Source organism: Echinococcus granulosus, assembly GCF_000524195.1.
Source record: "Echinococcus granulosus chromosome Unknown EG_S00001, whole genome shotgun sequence".
Classification (NCBI taxonomy): Eukaryota; Metazoa; Platyhelminthes; class Cestoda; order Cyclophyllidea; family Taeniidae; genus Echinococcus; species Echinococcus granulosus.
Genome location: NW_020170381.1, coordinates 3361210 through 3380814, shown reverse-complemented (window position 1 = coordinate 3380814; position 19605 = coordinate 3361210). Strand labels below are relative to the sequence as shown.

General features: G+C 44.9%; 1 protein-coding gene across 1 annotated transcript in view; it reads left to right on the top strand. All coding sequences in view use genetic code 11, as the record gives it.

Annotated features, from left to right (window-relative positions):
* Nucleotides 1-18353, top strand: part of EGR_00366 (SH2 domain-containing adapter protein F) — a gene marked incomplete at both ends in the record, with an annotated part of 33086 nt that extends 14733 nt beyond the window's left edge. Inside the window, 8 exons of the mRNA XM_024489615.1 lie at nt 289-747; nt 3607-4156; nt 10649-10708; nt 13273-14035; nt 15129-15248; nt 16707-16859; nt 16909-17038; nt 18288-18353. Of these exons, the coding sequence (XP_024356293.1) occupies nt 289-747; nt 3607-4156; nt 10649-10708; nt 13273-14035; nt 15129-15248; nt 16707-16859; nt 16909-17038; nt 18288-18353 (2301 nt within the window). The remainder of the gene's footprint in view (nt 1-288; nt 748-3606; nt 4157-10648; nt 10709-13272; nt 14036-15128; nt 15249-16706; nt 16860-16908; nt 17039-18287) is intronic.
* Nucleotides 18354-19605: the final 1252 nt, after the last annotated feature.

The following is a 19605-nucleotide window of genomic DNA, read 5'->3' as shown; positions in this document are numbered from 1 at the left end:
TGTGTCGGCTTGCGGGTCGTGAATACTAAAATAACCTTTCGCTAATCCACTCTACCCTTACAGCCGATTCAAAACTATAAATACGTTGGTCCAGTCACAAAATCGCATAAAATCAGTTTCTTTTCATCTACTTAGCTAGTTACGCTTTGACACTGAATCTATATCAAATAAAATTGGACACTTAGAGGTATTTTAGTTTAGAGAAGCCTATCAAAGTGGCTACTTTGACTCCAAAATTCGATGTAATAACGAACTGCACTGGTTAATGACGATTTATGCCTACTTTAGAACACAAACCCTAAAGCAGTACCTGCTGGCAAAGGTGATTATGCTCTTCCTGCCGAAACCGATCCGGCCGATGGTGTAGCAACTCCAACGCCCCTCAACAACTCCAATTGGTTTCCACCTCCACCCCCTACACCGCTTCATCTCTCACTGCATGCCAACGAGCCGGTGGACAGTCAGCCGGGGCGTTATCATGAGCACTGTCGCTCATTCGAGATGGATGATGACCAGAAAGTGACTAAAGTGGATCCCGGTGATGCAATCACGCTACTTCCACTTTCGCCGACATCATCACCGCAGGAAAATATCACCGTCAATGGGGGTGGACGAACCTCGGTTGCAAGCTTCCTCCTCAATCTGCCTCCCCCACCTCCTGTAACCGATCTCTCGACAGAGCAACCTCCTTCTCCCCCAGCCATCCCTCCAAGGGACCCCAAAACCTCGATCACCGCTCCCATTGACGTAGGTTGCTCCTGGCGATAACATTACATCTCTTGCGCGTACACGGATGAGTGGACTTAAGGCTAAGCAATCGCCTTCCAATTCCCGCCATTAATGCATTTGGTTTTACTCAAAGCCTTAAGAAATTTGCTGCAACTGATGTTCAAATAAACCAATGTCTTTTTGTAGTGCTGATCAAGCTTTCAAAAAATCTAATCCACGTTTGTCAAACAACTTTTTTGAAGATTTGTAAAATACCACATTTTCATCTATCACCGCGTTTTCGGCGCATTTGGTCGGAAAATGTCCTCTGAGTTTGAGGAAACCTTTGACCTAGTTTTTTGTCAGGTGGTGAGTAAAGCTGTATATGATACTGGAGTGCTGACCTCATATGGGTTTTCATAACGGTACGTCTCGTTCTAGCAAACTTATTCGTGTTTCAAACCTTAAAAGGGTGTCTTATTTTTGTGTCCAGCAATGTGTTTACGAGGTTTGTCGCTAAAGTTTGATATTGCGGGATCCTTTTGTAGCACACCTTCCAAACTAGTGTCAATGCCAGGTTTGTCTGTTATTTTTAATTTGATGCAATTCGTTTGGCCTTGCCTTGTTCCGAAGCCGTCAACTATTCTGCTAAAACTGTTCCGATTTGACCTTTCCTCTTTATCACAATTTCCTATGATTTTATGGATGAGCTTGTTGTGGGGGGAGATTTGGACTAAAAATTTGTGATTGACGTGTCTCTTCATATCTTACTAATGAATCAGATTTCATTTGCGTAGTTTAGTACGCATTTTAAAAAACTACTTGATTCAGATTCTCTTCAACATTCCTGCATAGTCTTGCCACTTACGAAGAAAAGGTGTTAAATGGTACTTATGGTTTATTTTGTATTGGTAGTGTCGTGGATTGACAGTGGTAAGTCACTTCATACAGAGTCTAGTAATGCTTTTGTCTACTTTTCATGCCTAGTTTTTAGGTCGGGATTTCAAGATCCCGCGCTGACCCGCTGCCCACCTTTCAATACTGCCGCTCCGAAATAAAAGGATGATTTGATGTCTTATTTCCACATTTCGGGTGTCTTTGATTGGTTGCATCTACCTAATAGTTAAATCAAACTATGGTCTGCCTTACACATACTTTGTGACTGAAAATATGGTCAGGAACTGTTTCACGTTAATAGTTACCTTTCCTGACTTTCCACTTTGTGTCAGTAACTACAGACATTTCAAGCAGATTTGTCTGGCTTCTCAACCTCTCACTGCCTCTAATTAATATTCGAGGGATTTCTGTTGCAGGAAGTGTAGACATAAAAGGACCACAAAATCTTGTTTTACGTATAGGTAAAACTACTACTTTTCAACAGTGTCCGTAATAAATAACTGCTTGTTTATGTTAGTATAGTCTTTAGATGATTCAAAGTGGTTATAGTTGATGTTGGAATAAGAAAAAGGCCGAAAAGATTGCGTCATTAATCTCATCGTTGTGTAGACGCATACCGGATGTCGCACTTCTGTCTTGTGATTCCGCTTCATGCCTGTTCTTTCCACCCGCATTATTTTGGGATAGTTAGGGCTTTTTACAAAAAGTGTTTAAATTTTATCGGTATGATTAACTCAAGTTCATTCCATTGTTTCACGTAATTCTTCGATGGTACTGCCTTGCCCATGTGTATGGACCGATCGGAGGCGTTCCTTGGTTGATGAAGCTTTTCTTCTAGAGGTCTAATTGCGCTTTAATTGTTTCATTGGTTCCGTTCAACCAAAAGCTTAACAGACCCATTGCAACAGTGAGCCTGCTCCAGATCGGTCACATTTGCTATGCTAATCTCTTATTAGTAGACCCATCGGATTTGAGTAACCGTATTACTCCTCCCATTATTTACAAATCCACGCATATGACTATCCACCTATCTCTGAAGGGGCTGTTTGGTCGGCCGTACGGACGTTAACAATAGCTGCGGCGACTATTAGTGAACGCCACATTTTCTACGTTACCGCTGCCACAATTCTCTAATCCGTGATACCTGGCATACGCTTACAAAAGCCCTTATTTCGCTACACCGCGACCAGAAAGCGTGGCAACCGATTTATCTTACGCCAGACTACTACAATCTCGCCGACCCTGCACCCGGAAACTGGGGTGGCGGTAGATGTGATAGGTTTTTATTACCATCCAATGATAAAAGGCCAATGCAAGCTAGAAACTTCGACCGTGAGGCGTGTTATGTGCAGTTTTCCCAGTTCGATTCAGGCCGAAATTGTTTTGTTTATCCAGAGAAACAGTAGAAAAGAACATGACCCACATAATTAAACAACGAGATCTGCGTCCTTTTTTACCAGATAAATAACTCGAAGTTACCATGCCTCGCGCATTCATCACAGCCTGTCAGCTATCGAAAAATTTCGGGGGTGAATGGAGTTTTAGTTCCAGTCGCTTATGTTGGCTTCCTCAAAGGAAGATTTTCTCATTCTAGCGTTTTTTATGTGGTGCAGGTTATTACCAAACCTGTGAGGATGGCGGTTAACACTACTACGGGAATATTCCTCAACACCAGTACTTCACCATCGTGCATGCTATAAATTCGTTTTGTTTGTCGATATTCTGCAAATATACTCCATGAGTGTGTAATGTAACTTATTTCTCACCCAACAGCCCTGATTTTTGTTCATTAATTCCCTATACTTAATTCTATATTCTTCGATGTGCATGTTCTGTCAATGTGCCAACAATGTTGTAGTAATTACGCTTTCAGTAAACGGATCTTGTATATTTCGGGGTTTGGTATTTCATTTATGAGAATTAAATTATTGGGAAAATTGAAATAGCGGACAACGCTTTCCAACATTCTGTCTCAAAAAGAGTAAATTCGTTTCTATATAGCCACCTATAACCGACCTTGACGGCCAGCCACCGGTGTCTGAGGCCGTACCTATCGTCAAGTCGAAAGAGGACTCGGAGAGGGTGAAGGTCCAACAGCGTCAGACAAAGTCTGGCGTCGACGGTCGGTCGGTGGTACCCTGGGAACGCGTCGCGCCAGCCACCGCTACGGCTATCGATTTTTCTGGTAATCTACCTCAGTGGGTCCCTCCACGGCATTCGGAGGCGGCAGCACTGCATCATCGCGCCCCACGGTCGATCGGGCACCGATCGTCGAAGTCGCAGAGCGGCTGTGAGGACCTCACTGATGGCGGCCTTAACTCAGGTCCGCTTAGTCTTGTCGCTGGTGGTCGCTCACAGTCGCAGCACCGTGGGCGTCGCCGCACCACTCGGAGCTTCGGTGACGACTTTGTGGATGCCGCGGAGACACCCACAAATGGCAGCTCCGGTGGTAGACGCGCTGTACGTATGAACTCGGACTCCTCGGGCATGGCGGAAGCGCGCACAGTGGTCGCCACTGGCGACGTTTGGGCTGCCGCTGTGGCCTGTGATGGTGGGTAACATTCTCGCAAATCAGTTTTGACCACTCCAAGATATTTTGTGGTACAGTATACTCAGGGTTAAATTTGAGTGATCATAGAATTCTACAGGTGGATAACTCTGTTTCAGTGTACTGCAGGTGTGTTTTCGGGGATTTAATTGGCTATGAGCTTATGAGGCTTCATAATTCCCCCTTAACTGTACAGGCAACTTGTTCCCTTCGACTCGGTGTTGTTTCTCAAAGATAAGATATTGTTTTTTGCCGTCGTAGTTGGTTTTGCTGCACTAATTGTTACAACATCTATTGAAACCATTGCGTAGGAATTGATCATTATCTCCGAAACCGCTATTCGCGGACTTCAGTGTGGGCATTCCACCCACGCCTATGCAGAAACACTAAATGGTTCTTGCACTTTGTCATGATCACATTTTCTCACCGCATGTATTCCAATTTTTCGTCCTGGTGTCATACGTGAATGTAAGGATGAGATTTTTATTCTTTGAATTGTACTTCTCCTGAACTTTCATTTATAAACAATACTAGGTCATGACTTCATGGGTGTTCTTGTTAAGTCCAAATCTGGACAATGAAATTTTTTTGTTCTCAGTAGAAAACAAAAACTTATTTTCCCCCAATTTTGTTTACATTTACTTCAGCGATGATTGTGCGTCTGTTTTTATGCAAATTAAGCAGCAGCTGCAGAACAAGTCCAAGTAAGGCCCTAATCAGTCGCTTTGACGAAAAAAAAGAAAGAGTTGCTCGCGGTAAATAGCGTTGTGAGTTCGAGGAAAAATAATTTGAGACGGCATGTTTTTTTCCTCTTAACTTCTTTATTAGGGTCAATATGTCTCCTTTAACGCCCTCTCCTTATGATTTACTCCAGGTGAAATTGTGGTACGCATTAAAACTGTATGAAAATCTCTACATTTTTATTATCCCAAGGTTTGGTAATGTTAGCCATCACTAACAAAGTAGTGTTCTCGTCTGCACTCAAGACGGGGGGCTGCCTGCAGTGGGCTTTCATGCCTATGTCATGATTTTTAGAATTATCAGAAAGGATTTGTCTTGCTGCCACAACCATGTCTTGTTGCGTATGCATTCTATTCACTTTGTCCAATTTAATTAGTATAATTGAAGGGTTTAAATGGTAGGCGTCAGGGTACAAGCCAACTAGATGTCAAGTTACCTCGGAGCCATTATGCCTCAATTTCCATTCTCAATTGAAACCATGCTTTTATGCAATTTGGGGAAATTGCTCATGTTTGCTGTGCAATGTTCATTTTCACTGGACGATGCATGTATGCGGCTTTGAATCCTGCATAGCGAATCAAAGTACATGTGACGTGCCAGCGTGTATTTGTTCACAATGTAGGCGTTTCGGGGTTTCATCCAACTAAAAAACTACCCCATGAACCGGAATGCATAACTACCACTACCACGTTTAGGTGTACGTTGCGGAATTTCAGGCCATAAAGGTAAAAGCGAGGATGTATTTGGGTAGAACTATCACGTGATGTGCGTGTTTAGTCAGCTACTACGGGAGCCTTCTGTCTTTGATCACCATCGCTCCTACCACTACTGGTGCCGCTACAGCTGCTCTTGTCGCCTGCGCACACGCCCACATGCACAGCCGTCGGTGGCCTTTCCTTTCCCAACTTCCGCATCACGTGTTGGGGATTGGTGCTTCCGGTTCTACGACCGTAATAACACCGTTTGTCATAGTTCCCTGCCCCTTACCCTTTTAAACTCTATTATGCTACACTTGTTTCCCGCCATTTGGTGGTTGTCAGTAACGCTAATGGTATACATCTATAAGAAGGCAGCTGTAGCTTTGCTCAACTGTGATCAAATTGTCTTTGGACCGTTTAGGTGGCTGCATTTTTAGCTACTAAGGCTAGGGATAACATTTCTGAGCACTTGCAGCAATCTACCTTTTCTGATGTTGAATGATGCGAAATTTCTACGTTGAATTGCATTACTTGAGTCAACCAAATTCGTCACATCGTGCAAAGTGAAAATCTATCAATGTTTTCGAAATCCAACCTTGACATCAAGGTACAAAAAACAACGCGGCTCACTTTGTAGTAAAGTTGCCTTCTCACGCGCCAACAAAATCATGTATCATCTCCTTCTCTCGGTTAAGAACAAAGTATTTCTCGACTACGAATAAACCCATCCAATCAGTCATATTTTAAGGCGCTTTGAAGGAGACGCCTTCTAACTAGGCCCCATTAATTTAGGTCGGGTACATTAGTGAAGCAGCATGAACTTCATGGATTTCGGCTTGTGCAGTAAAATTTACTGTTCTTAAGAAAAATGGAAGATCGCGTTGATGACCACCGTCTTGCAGCACAGAATTCATGACTTTTGGTTGAAAGGTGGTCTTTCTAGATGCAAAGATTAGGTATTTATTCTAAGTCTATTTCATAATCTATTCCTGAACATTGCAAGCACCAGCCACTTGATGGCCAACGTGTAGTTATTTCTAAAGGTTACTTTATTCTGCAGTACGATTTAGGGAGCAATTATTAGGGACGAAGTCGCTAAACAAGCAGTTCTCGGATGTAACGATCTTCATCTACCTTAATCTGTTTACCATTTGGGCGACGCCGGTGGTGGCAATTCATGAGTGCAATGTCTACCTGTCCATTCTGGGTAACGCCTTTTCTGTTTTTGCTTTTCAGTACTTTCAACTACCCCTGAGACCTGCCATTCCGTTTTACCACAAGTTATGGGAATTAAGCTATTGTCGCTTTTTAAGCCGTGTTCTTCTAAACGTTGCGGTTAATCGTGGGATAGGCGAATCGGACACCAGTGGTTCAAAATGATACTGTGAATCATTGAAGATGTTGATGGTCGCCCTAATTACTCCACCGACTTGACACCCGACACACGCAAACGCATGCAAAAGTGACCCCAAATTTACGCCCTCCCAGTTCGCTAGCCATTAGAGCAACATAATTGTGCAGTATGTGTGTTCCAGGCGGTGAGATCAAAGAGCGGTGTGGAGAATGATTTGCCGCTGTCCTCAACCCACAGAAGACGACTTTGCAATGATACGTCTCGATGAGTGTCTACGCAGGGGGTGGTGCTGGCTGGTACTACTTCCACTGTTCAAGAGAGGTAAAGCTTGGTTTTTACGAGAACCTGAGGGGCGGAAATGAAGATATCCCCTTGCTTCGATCTTCTTCATCCCTCCCCACCCCGCCGCTTTTGCCAACAGCGATGATCGCATAATTTAACAAGTCTGGGGTCAGGCGATGATATCTGTCCAGACGGCCACGGGAACAACGGCGGTATGCAGGCAAAGTTGCAATTCCTGTAGTCACGGTATGCTGTTGACGATGTTTGCAACTGAAAATCTTTTGAGGAGGTAAAGTGCAAAGGGGTACCAAAGGTCACGCCTTCTTTTGTGCTGCATTTCTCTCCTCCCCACTTACGCGGGCGTGGGGGTTTAAGGAACAGATCCTTTAATCTTTTGTTGTTATCTTACACCTCGACCAATACATCATTTTGGGTGGTGGATTCAATTTATGCTGAATGCTTTTGCAACCAGCCAGCGAATTTACCGCTATAACAATAGGTGATCTTGCATTGAAACAAACGTAAAAACTGTAGATAGGCACAATTTTATGACTTATTTGATCGAACGCTGTTCCAGTTCTTGTTATTCTTTCATTTAGTAGCAATTTTGCTACCCTTTAGCTTTGCTTTGGGCTTTTTTTGGTTCCATCGAAGGAGGTCATTCTACTTACCAATCTTTCTTGTGCAAGTTCTACCCAGTTTTAGTTTCCTTTTGCTACCAATAACCTACAACATCAGTCCTTTTATTTATCTTCGATGTAATCGGGGTTCATACTTCTCCGTGCCGGAAATTCTCCATCTGTTTGTGTATCCAGAAAATTCTTCAGACATTTCCTTCTGAAGGGAATGCCACATTGTCGCAATGTCTACTCCGTTATGTGGTTCGGTAGTAATTGTCGTTGCAACGCTGTGTTTTCCCGTAAATTCGTGCCAATTTTTCTCGGTGGTTGGCAGTTCTCCTCTTCTATCCGAAATGATAGGTGATCATAGGTCTTTAATATGGTTCCATCTATTTGGACTACCACTGCTTACATTTGATCATCCCATCAAAGTATTTATGTAGGCCGTTGTGATTTGTCGTAGTAAGCCATTGAATTGTCGACCCCAGGCAGAAACCCGCCTAATTAAAACTGGCAATCCTTTGAGGCTTTCGCAAAGCTTGCCTCGAGGCTGCTTTCCTAATAAAGCGTTATCCTCCCAGATCCTGATAGGCCAGAAGAGGCACTCGTTTTCCTTCTTTTCCTTTCCCTATTTAGAACAGTCTGTGCTTTTCTTCCGCGCAATTGTTGTGTTATGCGCTCATACTTTTAATTATGCATAATAGGGGTTTTCTTAGCAATTTCCTTCTTTGTACAAAAGAAAATATGGTCAGGATTCAGTGTAGACAGATCCCTCTTAACGTTGTTTAATAAGGTGGTAAAGATGATCCTCCAGAGTAGAGTGGGCTTCATTTTCGTGTGTTTATTCATTTTTGGCACTTCTTATTAGCCTGACTGAGTCAATTGTCCGAGTAGTTGTCATCATTCGACTGTTCACTTTGAGAGATCGACTGGAATTTCTTAACACAGTCCTCAGGAGTCGTAATAGTAAGCCCGATCTGCCTTCAATGCGGGAAGATTGTTCGAGTTGTTGCCACGATTACCGGGGTCTTTTCCAATTTAGCAGCACCATTGGGGCGTACTTCTTTACCTTCGATCGTCCCCCTAGAAGCACTTGTATTTCACAGTCTATTCATATACCCAGCATGGTGCTGGCCAGCAAAAATTGGGCCGCCGTTAGAGATGTTTGATTGACAGGCCTACGGGATTCTTCACTTAAAAGCATTAGTTTATTTATGGCCACCCTATAACAGCGACACCCCTGGAGGTCCCATGATTATTGCCGGTGGTCTGGATCTGTCCTTCTTTCCTCCCGACACTACCACCACTCCTCCAATCACCAAACTCGACCTACCTGCTAGCCTCGCTTCCAAATGAGTCATAACAGCAGGGTGGACTCTCACCCCTTCTACTGTAATTGAGAGTACAGTGCGGGCGCACTTTTTGTATTGATAATGCAGAGATTCCACCGTAGACTCCGTCCAGGGGTCGTGGCCTTCACACACAATATGCCGTGAATTTTCTAGTGGTCGGTGTTCCGATTTCGACTCGAAGTGAATCATCTGTGCAGCATGCGCGGTTCTAAAGCAAATTATCAGCAATTTGTGTCCTACACTCACTCGCTATCAGTAATTATCTGACCGTATTTTGACTAATTATAAGTATTTACTCTAATTATGGTGCAAACCGACATCTAGTACTTCATCTAATGGCGTCAATCCACAAATCGCTCGAAAGCGATTTCGAGGAAGTTGTCCAAAAAAACCAGCACCTTTTATGCGAAGCATTAATTTCTGTTTACGTTTACGTTCATTATTGTATGACGGTGAAGACCTATGCTTTATTGTTGTGACTGTGATTGAGAGCAAGAAACGATGTCGGAGCTTGATGAAAAGCACACTCGTTGGAAGTGCCATGAATAGATCTTATTCTCACATGTACCACGACTGCCTTACGGTGAGATGGCAGCGATAGCTAAATTTACTCGCCAGTTTAGCTACTGGTTACGTTCCACTCTTTGCCTTCTTTATTACATCTTCAAAATCGGATTTGGGGAGTAGAAGGGGCAAGAGTGACTTACATTTAAACCACTTCTCTCAATTTTCTCGTATTCTTGCTCCCGTTGTATTGTCCATAAAACGGTTTTGGGACGCAAGTGTCCACTGGACAGCAATCGTTTTTGTCAGGTAGAGGAGTATGGGGTGAGTGCGCAGCGCTTGAGTGCTGGGTTGTCTTTCACGTCGAGAGTGACAGCTCCAAGACAGGGTATTTCGAATACTCAAATTAATAAGCTCTCATAAAGAGGCAAAATGGGCAGTCCTGTTCCTCGTATCGCTATCCCAGATGCCGCCGTCGGTTATATTGAATTTAGCATTTTACAACTTTGCGATTATGCGGATGAGAGGCGTAAGAAAGCAGCGGTTCTACTACCAGACTCATTTAAGTTGTACAACTGTTATGTTGAATTGTTTGTCTGAAGTGGTGGATTCATATTGTAACAATGAAACACTAATGAAGTAGGAAGTCAGGTGGAGCCCGCAATCTCATATTTTGCAAGTATTTTGTGATTAATGAACGCTGGTTATCTGCAACCTCGTTCCCCATCCCGCTCATTCAGAAAAATTTTCTTAAATGTTTGGCTGAGTTTCAAAGGTAGACAGATGTTTATGAAATTAAGCTTAACGTGTCACCTCAATTACTTCATGCGTGTTCTGTCCCGTTCGGGAACGGCGAATCCGTTCCTGATGGTGGGTTCATTCTGCCAACTGTCTACTGCTTTTCCATTCCTTTCTTGAGCACTTTGAATGTGTTATTTTGTCAGTTTCATTCATTGACGCTGATGGGGTTGAGGCGTTGAATTCCACGGCTTTAGTGGCGACTCGTGAGTATGCGTATCTGTGCAAACTGGCAATCTACCAAAGTGCCTCCGGGATTTGACTCAGGCTGTCACCAAGATGTCCATTTTTAAGTTGAGTCTCATATTTTTTTATTTGTAAATGTTGCTATCACTGTTCATTCGCCCTTCGCTGGTAAGTAGTGCAGATGCATTTATTTAAAGTCGCTAGCACTAAAAATTTTACTGTTTTCCCTATCAAAACTGTAATTTTGAGTAGTGAGTGATACTTAACTTTCCCCATAAACCCCGAGGCTTTCAAGTTTTCAAGGTTTATGAGCAGAATATGGGTGAGGGACAATTTCTTCGCCTTCCTCCTTAGTAGATTTAACAAGCACATCCGAGTTCTGGTCAGATGAAGTAAAGAAGACTAGAAATTCTAGATGCTATGGAAAGACGGCTCTCAGTTGCAGAGCGTACAATATCTGTACCAGGACTCGTCATTTTTGCTGGATTTACTTCTGCACAATCCGCCTACTCCGTCATCACTCTAAAAAGCTCTGGCTTCGTAAAAAGTAGATATAGTTCCCTTTTTCTCTCCTGAAAGACCAAGACAGCTTTTCTGTGGCTTATTTAAGCTTCTTAGGCGCCAGAGGTATCTTGTTAAAAAGCTAACCAACTGGCAAAACCAATTCGTAAGCCTACCCTCTTACCGTTTACACGAGGGTCGGTTCTGTGTTGTCTGTGGTGGAGTGCATTCCATCTTCATTACTTCGAAGGCCCTTTACGGTTCTGGCCCTCGTATCGCCCGAATACTTTTGAAGTAACTTTTCCTCACTATGGGCGCACTGGTATGTTCCTCTTTTTCTTGAGGAGGCATTCCAGAAGGCGACCTTACTGGAGCAATTTTGACAGGATGTTTTATTGCCCTTGTTTCACTATCTTCGTTGATCTCCCTTATCTGTCCCGACATCTCTTCCATTGCTGGTAATTTAGCTTCCATTTTGGATAATTTTGTCAGAGTGTATTGAATTCTTCCCTTCCTCTTATTCTTGCTGTCACTTGCGGGTTTCTTGGGCTAGATTAACTCCATTATTGACTTAAATGTTGGCATTGTTTTCCGTATGCAGGAAGGCATAGTCTTCGCATGTTTGATGCAGTTTGGAATGATAATTTCGATTACATTCTCCAAACTGGTACATAATATGACCACAATTTGACATCTTGCGAGTGAACACACGCATAAATTATATTCTACATTTGAACTTGGGATTTCGTACTAATTTCATTTCGTTTAACTGATGGAATTACGACCTGTAGAGCAGTTATTTAGTTACACTTAACAAAGTGTTTCGTAAACAGTGGGTTATGGTGATACTCAACCGCATTTGTAAATTGCTTCTTTAAAATTTCTTTCTTAAAACCGAAATACTACTCATTTTGAGTACATTGGTGAAAATGGATCTCCTAGGGAGCCGCAATAAAAGCTCACTGGGCAATGATGGCTCCACGCATGGGCTTTACTGTGGGAAACTCTTCGTTTTTATTGTGTTTTTAGGCGTTAGGTCGCTCAAATCCCTACGTGAATGTTTGATCTACGGTTTTCAGCAGATCCTACCCATGTTGAATTGCCTGAGATGATGGATAATAAGTTTTCCACATTGATAGTTTTCTCTCCCGGGGGTCCTTTACGGAACCTGGAAGATGTGATTCACCTGGGTATTGTTTCACGTTTTTTTTCACCAATGGCTCATTAGCGGTAAGGCTATCCATAAATTCACCCAACGGTCATTATGAACGTGAATTTACGTGTTCGCGCGGCTAAGTGCACCAGTCTGCCCCAGTTGGGGCGTTTTGGTAAGAAAAATGCCGCTGACAGCACAGCAACTTTCAACGGCCAATATGGCTCATGAATCGATGTGGGCAAAATTTCCCACTTCCATCGTTATTCAAGTTTTTTGCAAAGACGTTTCGGTTGCTTGCATTTGGTCCCATTAGAGACTCATTTAGTTGCGTTTATCACATTCCCTGAGCTCATGTAGGCCGTTCACTAGTAATCGTTATATCAAGAAATATTCTGTGGCCTACGACCCCATTTTGATGTAGCGTAGAATTTTCCTAGGTGTTCCTGAGCGTGGCTCCATGTTACCGTGACTCCATGATCCTCCTTTCCATAACTAATTAGACGGTGCGTATATTAACCGAAACACTCAATGCCTAATGAGTGTGCCCCACCTACCGGAATCAGACATCTTGGGTCAGCCAGTTGAGACGTCACGTTTAGTCCGCAGAACATCCACATCCTCACAGTACGCTTTACCCACCTTACACCACATGGTTTTTTTCCAACCTTTAAAGTTACAAAGTTTCATCTTATTTTCTCACACATAACACTTTCCACCTTAACTGACGCTGGTTTCGTAATCCGTCCACCGGAATAAATCACTGCTCCACGGCGTAGTGCACTGATTTACATTTATGGGTTGATATATTGACTACCGGAGCCACACTAAACCCATTGGTAAGATGTAAGTAATCGGTCTGATTTGTCTTCCTTTTCCCCACCCTATCCTCCCCTCCCTTTCACTCACTCTTTCTCCCCCTGGATTTAGGCAATGAGTCAGCGGGCCAGTTTGTGCGCGTAGGTTGCGATGTTCGACACCATCCAAGCGCTCGCTCTAGCGCTCGTCATCAGCGCCCCTCGGGAGCCAATCAGCGCAAAGCTCTCGCAGCTGCAGCAGTTGCGAATGCGGACATGATGACACAGTCGCTCATCAACTGGCCTGGTTGTGACGACGCCTCTTCAAACTCCTCCAACCTCCACGACCAGCGTCAGCAACAGCGCATCTGTCGACGCATGAAGGCCGTTCATCTCACCGACTCGGGGCTCGTCCTCTCGCCCCAGGACGCCACCTCCTTACCTGTCTATCATGGCCGACACGTCTTCTTCTCTTCCTCTTCCTCCAACACCACCTCGCCTGGCGATGTGCCTCCTGGCGGAGGCTACTTCTTCCAGAGTCAAGTCTCCTGTCCGCCCCATATAGGTGCGAAGATGAGTGCTGACGAGGGTGTTTGGGCAGATGGTCGGGTGTTTGAGTACCAAACGGCGCCCGCCCAGGCCTACATGGTGTGGCCGCAGCACCAACTTGTGAGCGGTCAACGTAGACGACAGCAAAACCACTACCACCATCCCACGCAGCCTATCACCGTCCCTACCGGGGATGAGGCTGGCTTCCCGATGGAGAGGAGGTCGACCTCCACTAAGGTCGGTGTGCCACACAGTGGGCGACCGCAGGTCCTTGTTACTGGACGTAATCGTGGCAAAAGAGCGGCTGATCTAGCGGCTCTAGTCTCTTTGCCGGTTGAGGAACAACCGTGAGTAAAGGTTGCTTTTTAAAGACAAAAAGGCGTCTGTTGTGTAGTGTTTTGTCTCGCTTGTGGTTTGGACAAGCACGACAAAGAGTAGATCTGTGTTCACGATAGCGCTTTATTGCATATGGGTTTAGAAGGCCGTTCAACTTGCACTTAATCCATCAATAAGTCCTCCAGCTGGATGCTGAGCATTGGATATGCACAACTTTCCCTAGGTTAGAAACCATTTAATTTAGAATGAAGCGGCATTAAAGCCTTCAAAAATTGGCGGATCCTTTGCTTGACCCTGTGCTTAGTCAAACATTTCTAAATCACTAAAAAGGAGCTCGAACACGAGGTTCTATGTGAAGAATTCAAAAGTGGGGAACTGTCCTCTGTTTGGCTATGTATAGCGTGCATTATTATAATGGCGTGGACCCAGCAGGTTATTGAAGCGGCGCGAACTGCCAAGTACGATGGCTTGTAAACTTCTGTTGGTGGTCTTGTACTTTGATGGATCATATTGCTCATCATTAATTTCCTGTTTCATCATTTTCTGTTTGAGCTGTTCGCTACTGGGAATTGCCCACGCCGCCAATTTCACAACTTCGGTTATGTTAAGATGTATGGGGAAGGGTTAAGGGAAGCACCAAGAGATAGTGAATTCGAGCGTGGTCTACTTCGGTTCGCGATCGCAGAACCCATTTTATTGCCACCTTTCATTTGGGAAACCTTCCTTCTATTTGGAATTCCAAAAGAGGGAAGTGAGATCCTATTTAGTGTGCAGTGTGCAACCAGATCGTGCAGTTTTGCAGACTGAGAGAGTTTGTTTTGCCTAAAACGCTTGCACGCCGCCGTCGCAACCGCTCCTGAGCGAAAGCCCTCATGCGTGCGTGCATGCATGCACACGTGCATCCGTTTGCGTGTCCGCGCGCGTGTGCTTATCGATCGGCGGACACGGGCGCACCAGTCGGGTAGACGCGGGTGCATGCGCGTGCGGCAGCGTTGATGCTGTCTGCAACGGGCCTGGCTGCTCGCGCGTGACTGCTTTTGAGCAGGCGTTGTCACGGTTGCAGTAACAAACAGCTTTCAATGCACCATCCCTTCTCCTCTTCAGGTGGTTTCACGGTCATTTGCCACGTGCGGAGGCTGAGTCGCTACTTCGTTCAGCTCCTCCAGGCAGCTTCCTTGTGCGCACTAGTGAGACCAGCAAGGCCGCATTCTCTCTGTCCATAAGGTTAGTGCTAACCACTTGTCCTTGTCCGCGCCAAACCGAGTGTGTGTGTTTCTCAGTCCAAGAATTACAATAGCAATGGTTAGGGAGTTCAGAGTGGTCACCGGTAGTGCTCCCTTATAGAGAGATTTGGGACTTGGTTGCTACCTTTCTACAAATGGGAAACGTATTCACAGATTGATTGCTTGCGCATGCGCAAAATTTGGGGCGCTACGCAGTATCCGGCGCCGTTTGCCGAGGCTGCAGGAAAGCGGATGTAAGATAGTGGACTTTTTGTAGTTTATATGCACAAATGTCTATTTGAGATAGACGAAGAGATTGGGCTTGTGGGCGTAGCTGTGGTTCCCGTACAGCCATCCGCATACGAAGTGGCAGCACCCCGCGTTCATTGTGTTTACACTGACTTCTTTTAATATCCACCTCTTGTTTATCGCAGTAGTTGTCGCACATTCAAAATCATGCCCGGGGGTGTTTAGCCATTTGGGACGGTGTATTCGCATGGACGTGTTATCAATCTTCAGCTACTCTAATATCGAGATTGTAACCGGTGATTGCGTTGGAAGTAATCCTATCTGTTGAACGAGTGCATGTTTGGACCTTGTTGAATTCTCGACGTCTACTGTATTCTGGCCAAGCCAAACCTTTAAGATATAGGTGGGGTAACACTCCCTACAGTACGCCCTTATTTCTAATACACTTTGACACTGCTTGCTTTTTGCAGGGCTTCAGGACGAGGCTCTTGTCCAGAAGAGCTGGAATCAAACGTATAACTCAAAAGTGCGAGATTTGCCCCTTGTTCTTTTATCAACAATTACCCAATACATGCTTACCTGGGGATACTTACACTCACCAATTATTTTTTCGGTTACTGCAGTTATGTATAATTACTTCCTATGGCGTTCTTCTGCCCTAAACAGGAGACTAGTTGTCACTACTTTGTGCTGACATCTGCTGCTGAAATGACAAATGTTACTTGATGCACAGTTCCACGTGAGCCGCCTGTATACACATGAACCATTAATTGAGGACTTTTTCCTGGTGTCCGAGGCCTGGCGCTTGATAATTAAGCAACGTCACAGTATGATGCTTTAAAATACCTTCCCATAGCTAAATACTTTTCGAGGAAAACAAAGTCTAAGCAACTGTATTGGCTCAATCAAAAATTGAAACCGATTTACGTTATAGACACTTGCCAAACTGCGAAGTTGTTTTGAGTGCAATCACCATTTACTTAGCGGAATTTAATTTACTTTTAAGAACGATTTTCCCTACTCTTGAAGTGGAGGCACATTTTCATCCATTTGAGGCGTCACCATCATTTCTAGAAGTCTATCGAAAATTGAGAGAAAAGTTTCTCAATTTCCTCTTAAATTGATGCCAAATCATAAAACTAAGCTGTGTGAAACTGCTGAGCGAGCTATAGCTCTATCACTATTTAGTAATCCCTTTCCTTCTCTCAAGGCGCGACCGGGACTTCTTGCACATGAAGATTTCCTACGATCCCAAATCCGAGGCCTTCATTCTCGGCGAGTACAGTCAACCGTACCCCACTGTACCCATTATGGTTCATCACTACACGCGAAATCTCTTGCCCGTGCGAGGCACCAAACCGGTGTTATTGAAATATCCTCTTTGTCGTGCGATTAGTCCTTTCGCTCTACAGACTCCCTGATTTGCATATTTGGGAAGGCGAGCTCCCCTACCCCTGCCCATGTCCTGAACCTCCCGTCCGCCGTCTTTCCATCCTGCGCTACGGCCTCCGATCGACGTACAATGCCCGCACTAACAAGATTGTATAGTTTCTCATCCCGCCTTTTTGTGTCTTTCAAGGATTGCTCCGATCCTCCTTGCTATATCTCACAAGCAGGCAGACTTCTCTCCACTGACGTTCTCTTTCTCAATCTCTTTCATAGCACTCAAAGCACTTCCTGTAGTACTCGCGTTCAGTAATGCCCGTGTTCACCCTCCGCAGTACAAGTAAAGATAAGGCATGACACTTTTTCCGGTGGCTGTCGCCGATTGGAACGATCAGGCATGCAACCTGCTCCGCATTTCTGCATCTACGCGCGCGCCATTGGTATACAAAAAATTACGGTTCCTATCATTATTAAACTTATAATCATTGACGAAATCTCACGCATACATGGTGCGATTTATCCTTAAATCAACTTCAATAATAAACATTTTCGGCCATAGTTGAGAGGGTCTCTATCTGGAAGCTTTGTGAGGGTTGTTGACCATTCGTCCTCCTTTTTTCTAAAAATTCGTCGGCCTCGTCCCAAGGCATGATCGCCCTCACCGCCTGCCCGCGTTCTCTACTCTCCTTTTGAAGAAACTGTGAGTCCTAGAGCCTGGGTCGCCATCGGCCAATGGCTTGCTCACCTTCCCTGTGTATTAGTACCACCATTCTCACCTTTCAAAACTATCAAACGGTCACCTACTTGATGTTGGTGTTCAAAACTGTGTTGTTAGCCGTTTGGGACCGCTCACACGGAGGAATTGGGTCAGAAGGCGCCATCCTTCCCTACCACCAGAATCCTAGGCTCGTGGGGTGGGCTGTCGAGAAGCTGCGTTAAAAACCAAATGAATGTTTTGCCTTCTTGGCGTTTCCTCGCCACAGTTTTCTTTCGCCGGATCAAGTCACCGAGAAGGGGTGTCCTGCTGTGTTAGGGATTGCTCGGGAAGCGGAGGAGTTAACTTGCGGTTCGTCCCGAACGCTATCATTGTTGTGAGCAACTTTTGGCTTGGTGCGTCTGTTACGGGTCAGTTGTGCTTAGTGTGCAAGGATTTTGTGGAATCATTTTACAAGCCACCACAGGGGTGGTGGGTTCAGTGGCGTCGAGCAATTTTGCGAAGTAGGTCACAGCTCCCCCGCTTCCGAAGTGCCTACGCACACTCACCAGTTCGTCCCCCTATCCTAGTAACTGACCGGGGGGCATCCCCAGGGGAGGGGGAAGGGGCTTCCCTTTACCCATTTTTAAAGTCTAGTTTTATTGATTGTGGATGAGACGGGTCCGACGGCGTTTTGGTTTTATATTCTAGCCTAATCTGGATATACAAATAGGTCATTGGGGCCAACCTCGTCCGTCTGCTCAGGTTTCGCAGTGAGTTCTGTACAAAGCTTTTTCAAATTTCCTTCCTTGTCAACTAATAAATAGCCAGGGACTATGGATTTGTACAAATGTAGAAGTTAAAGATTTACCGGAGCAAATTCGCATGTCTGCAGTGTGCATGGTGGTGGTCTTTACCAAAAAAAAAAACTCATATTAGGTCCGACACACGGTTTGCGTTTGTCTTCTGTTGAAGTCATGCCATGATCTGTTGGCCTCGTTCAGCTCAGCGTCCTAGTCATTCTGGTTAAACAAGGATTTGCCCTCTTCTACTTATTTGTGGCTAGTAGAATAATTGTGAGAGCAACAAAATATTTATCCAACACCACAGCTTAACAATCAGCAGATGAAAGGGGCAAAACCTATTGCCCATTCACAGCCACGTCCTAAAATCCAGTCGCTTGTACTCATAAGAGGAGCATAAGCTGAAAATCTTTGCACCACATTTACGTGTCAATTACTGGATTACCCTAAACTAGTCTAGCACACAATTGCAGATATAACTTCGTGAGGAGATTGCACCCCCCAATGCTTAGCCTCACTAACTCAGTTACGGATCACACAAGTGCGTGGGAAGTGAGACACCTTCACCGACAGGCTATTGACGCGTGCCTTATAGGTGAAGTATCACGCAACTCCAAGAGCCGCAGAGTGAGTGTGAATGTATAATGAGGACAGCAGCTTTCACGCCGTCATGGTACCAGGCGAAGACGTGAAGTGGACCGTAAAGGCGATTAGGCCCACGCTTCTAGTGGGTTGCACAAAGCGACACGACATGAGGCGAGTGCAAGATGCATATCAACATCGACCTTGGCGGTTTGTAGCTGAACTTGCATCACGGGGCAATATAAAGTTCCGTAGTCCCTTTATTGTTCGTTTAACTCATCGTTTTGGTTTTAAGGACTATTGAGGCCCCCCCTCTGTACCTCTGCTGGGCGGGATGGCTCCCGGACCACGTCAGTAGCCCTCAGACCTTCTCTACGTCGATAAAACATTCGGCCTAAGCATTGTGACTTTTTCGTCTTTGGGTGGCTCTCGGCGCGCCGCATTGGTGGCAGCGGTTAGCGAACCCTACCCTAAAGAATAACTACCCTAATTTCCATTTCCAAATATTAAACCTTACCGGGGACGAAGGAATGTTACGTACTGCGGATGGAAGACTCTGCAACGTACCCTGACAGAGGAGTTATAAAATGATGATTATCTCTGGCAACTACCCCAGCTCCGTGTTCTTCAGGAGTGCTGTTAAC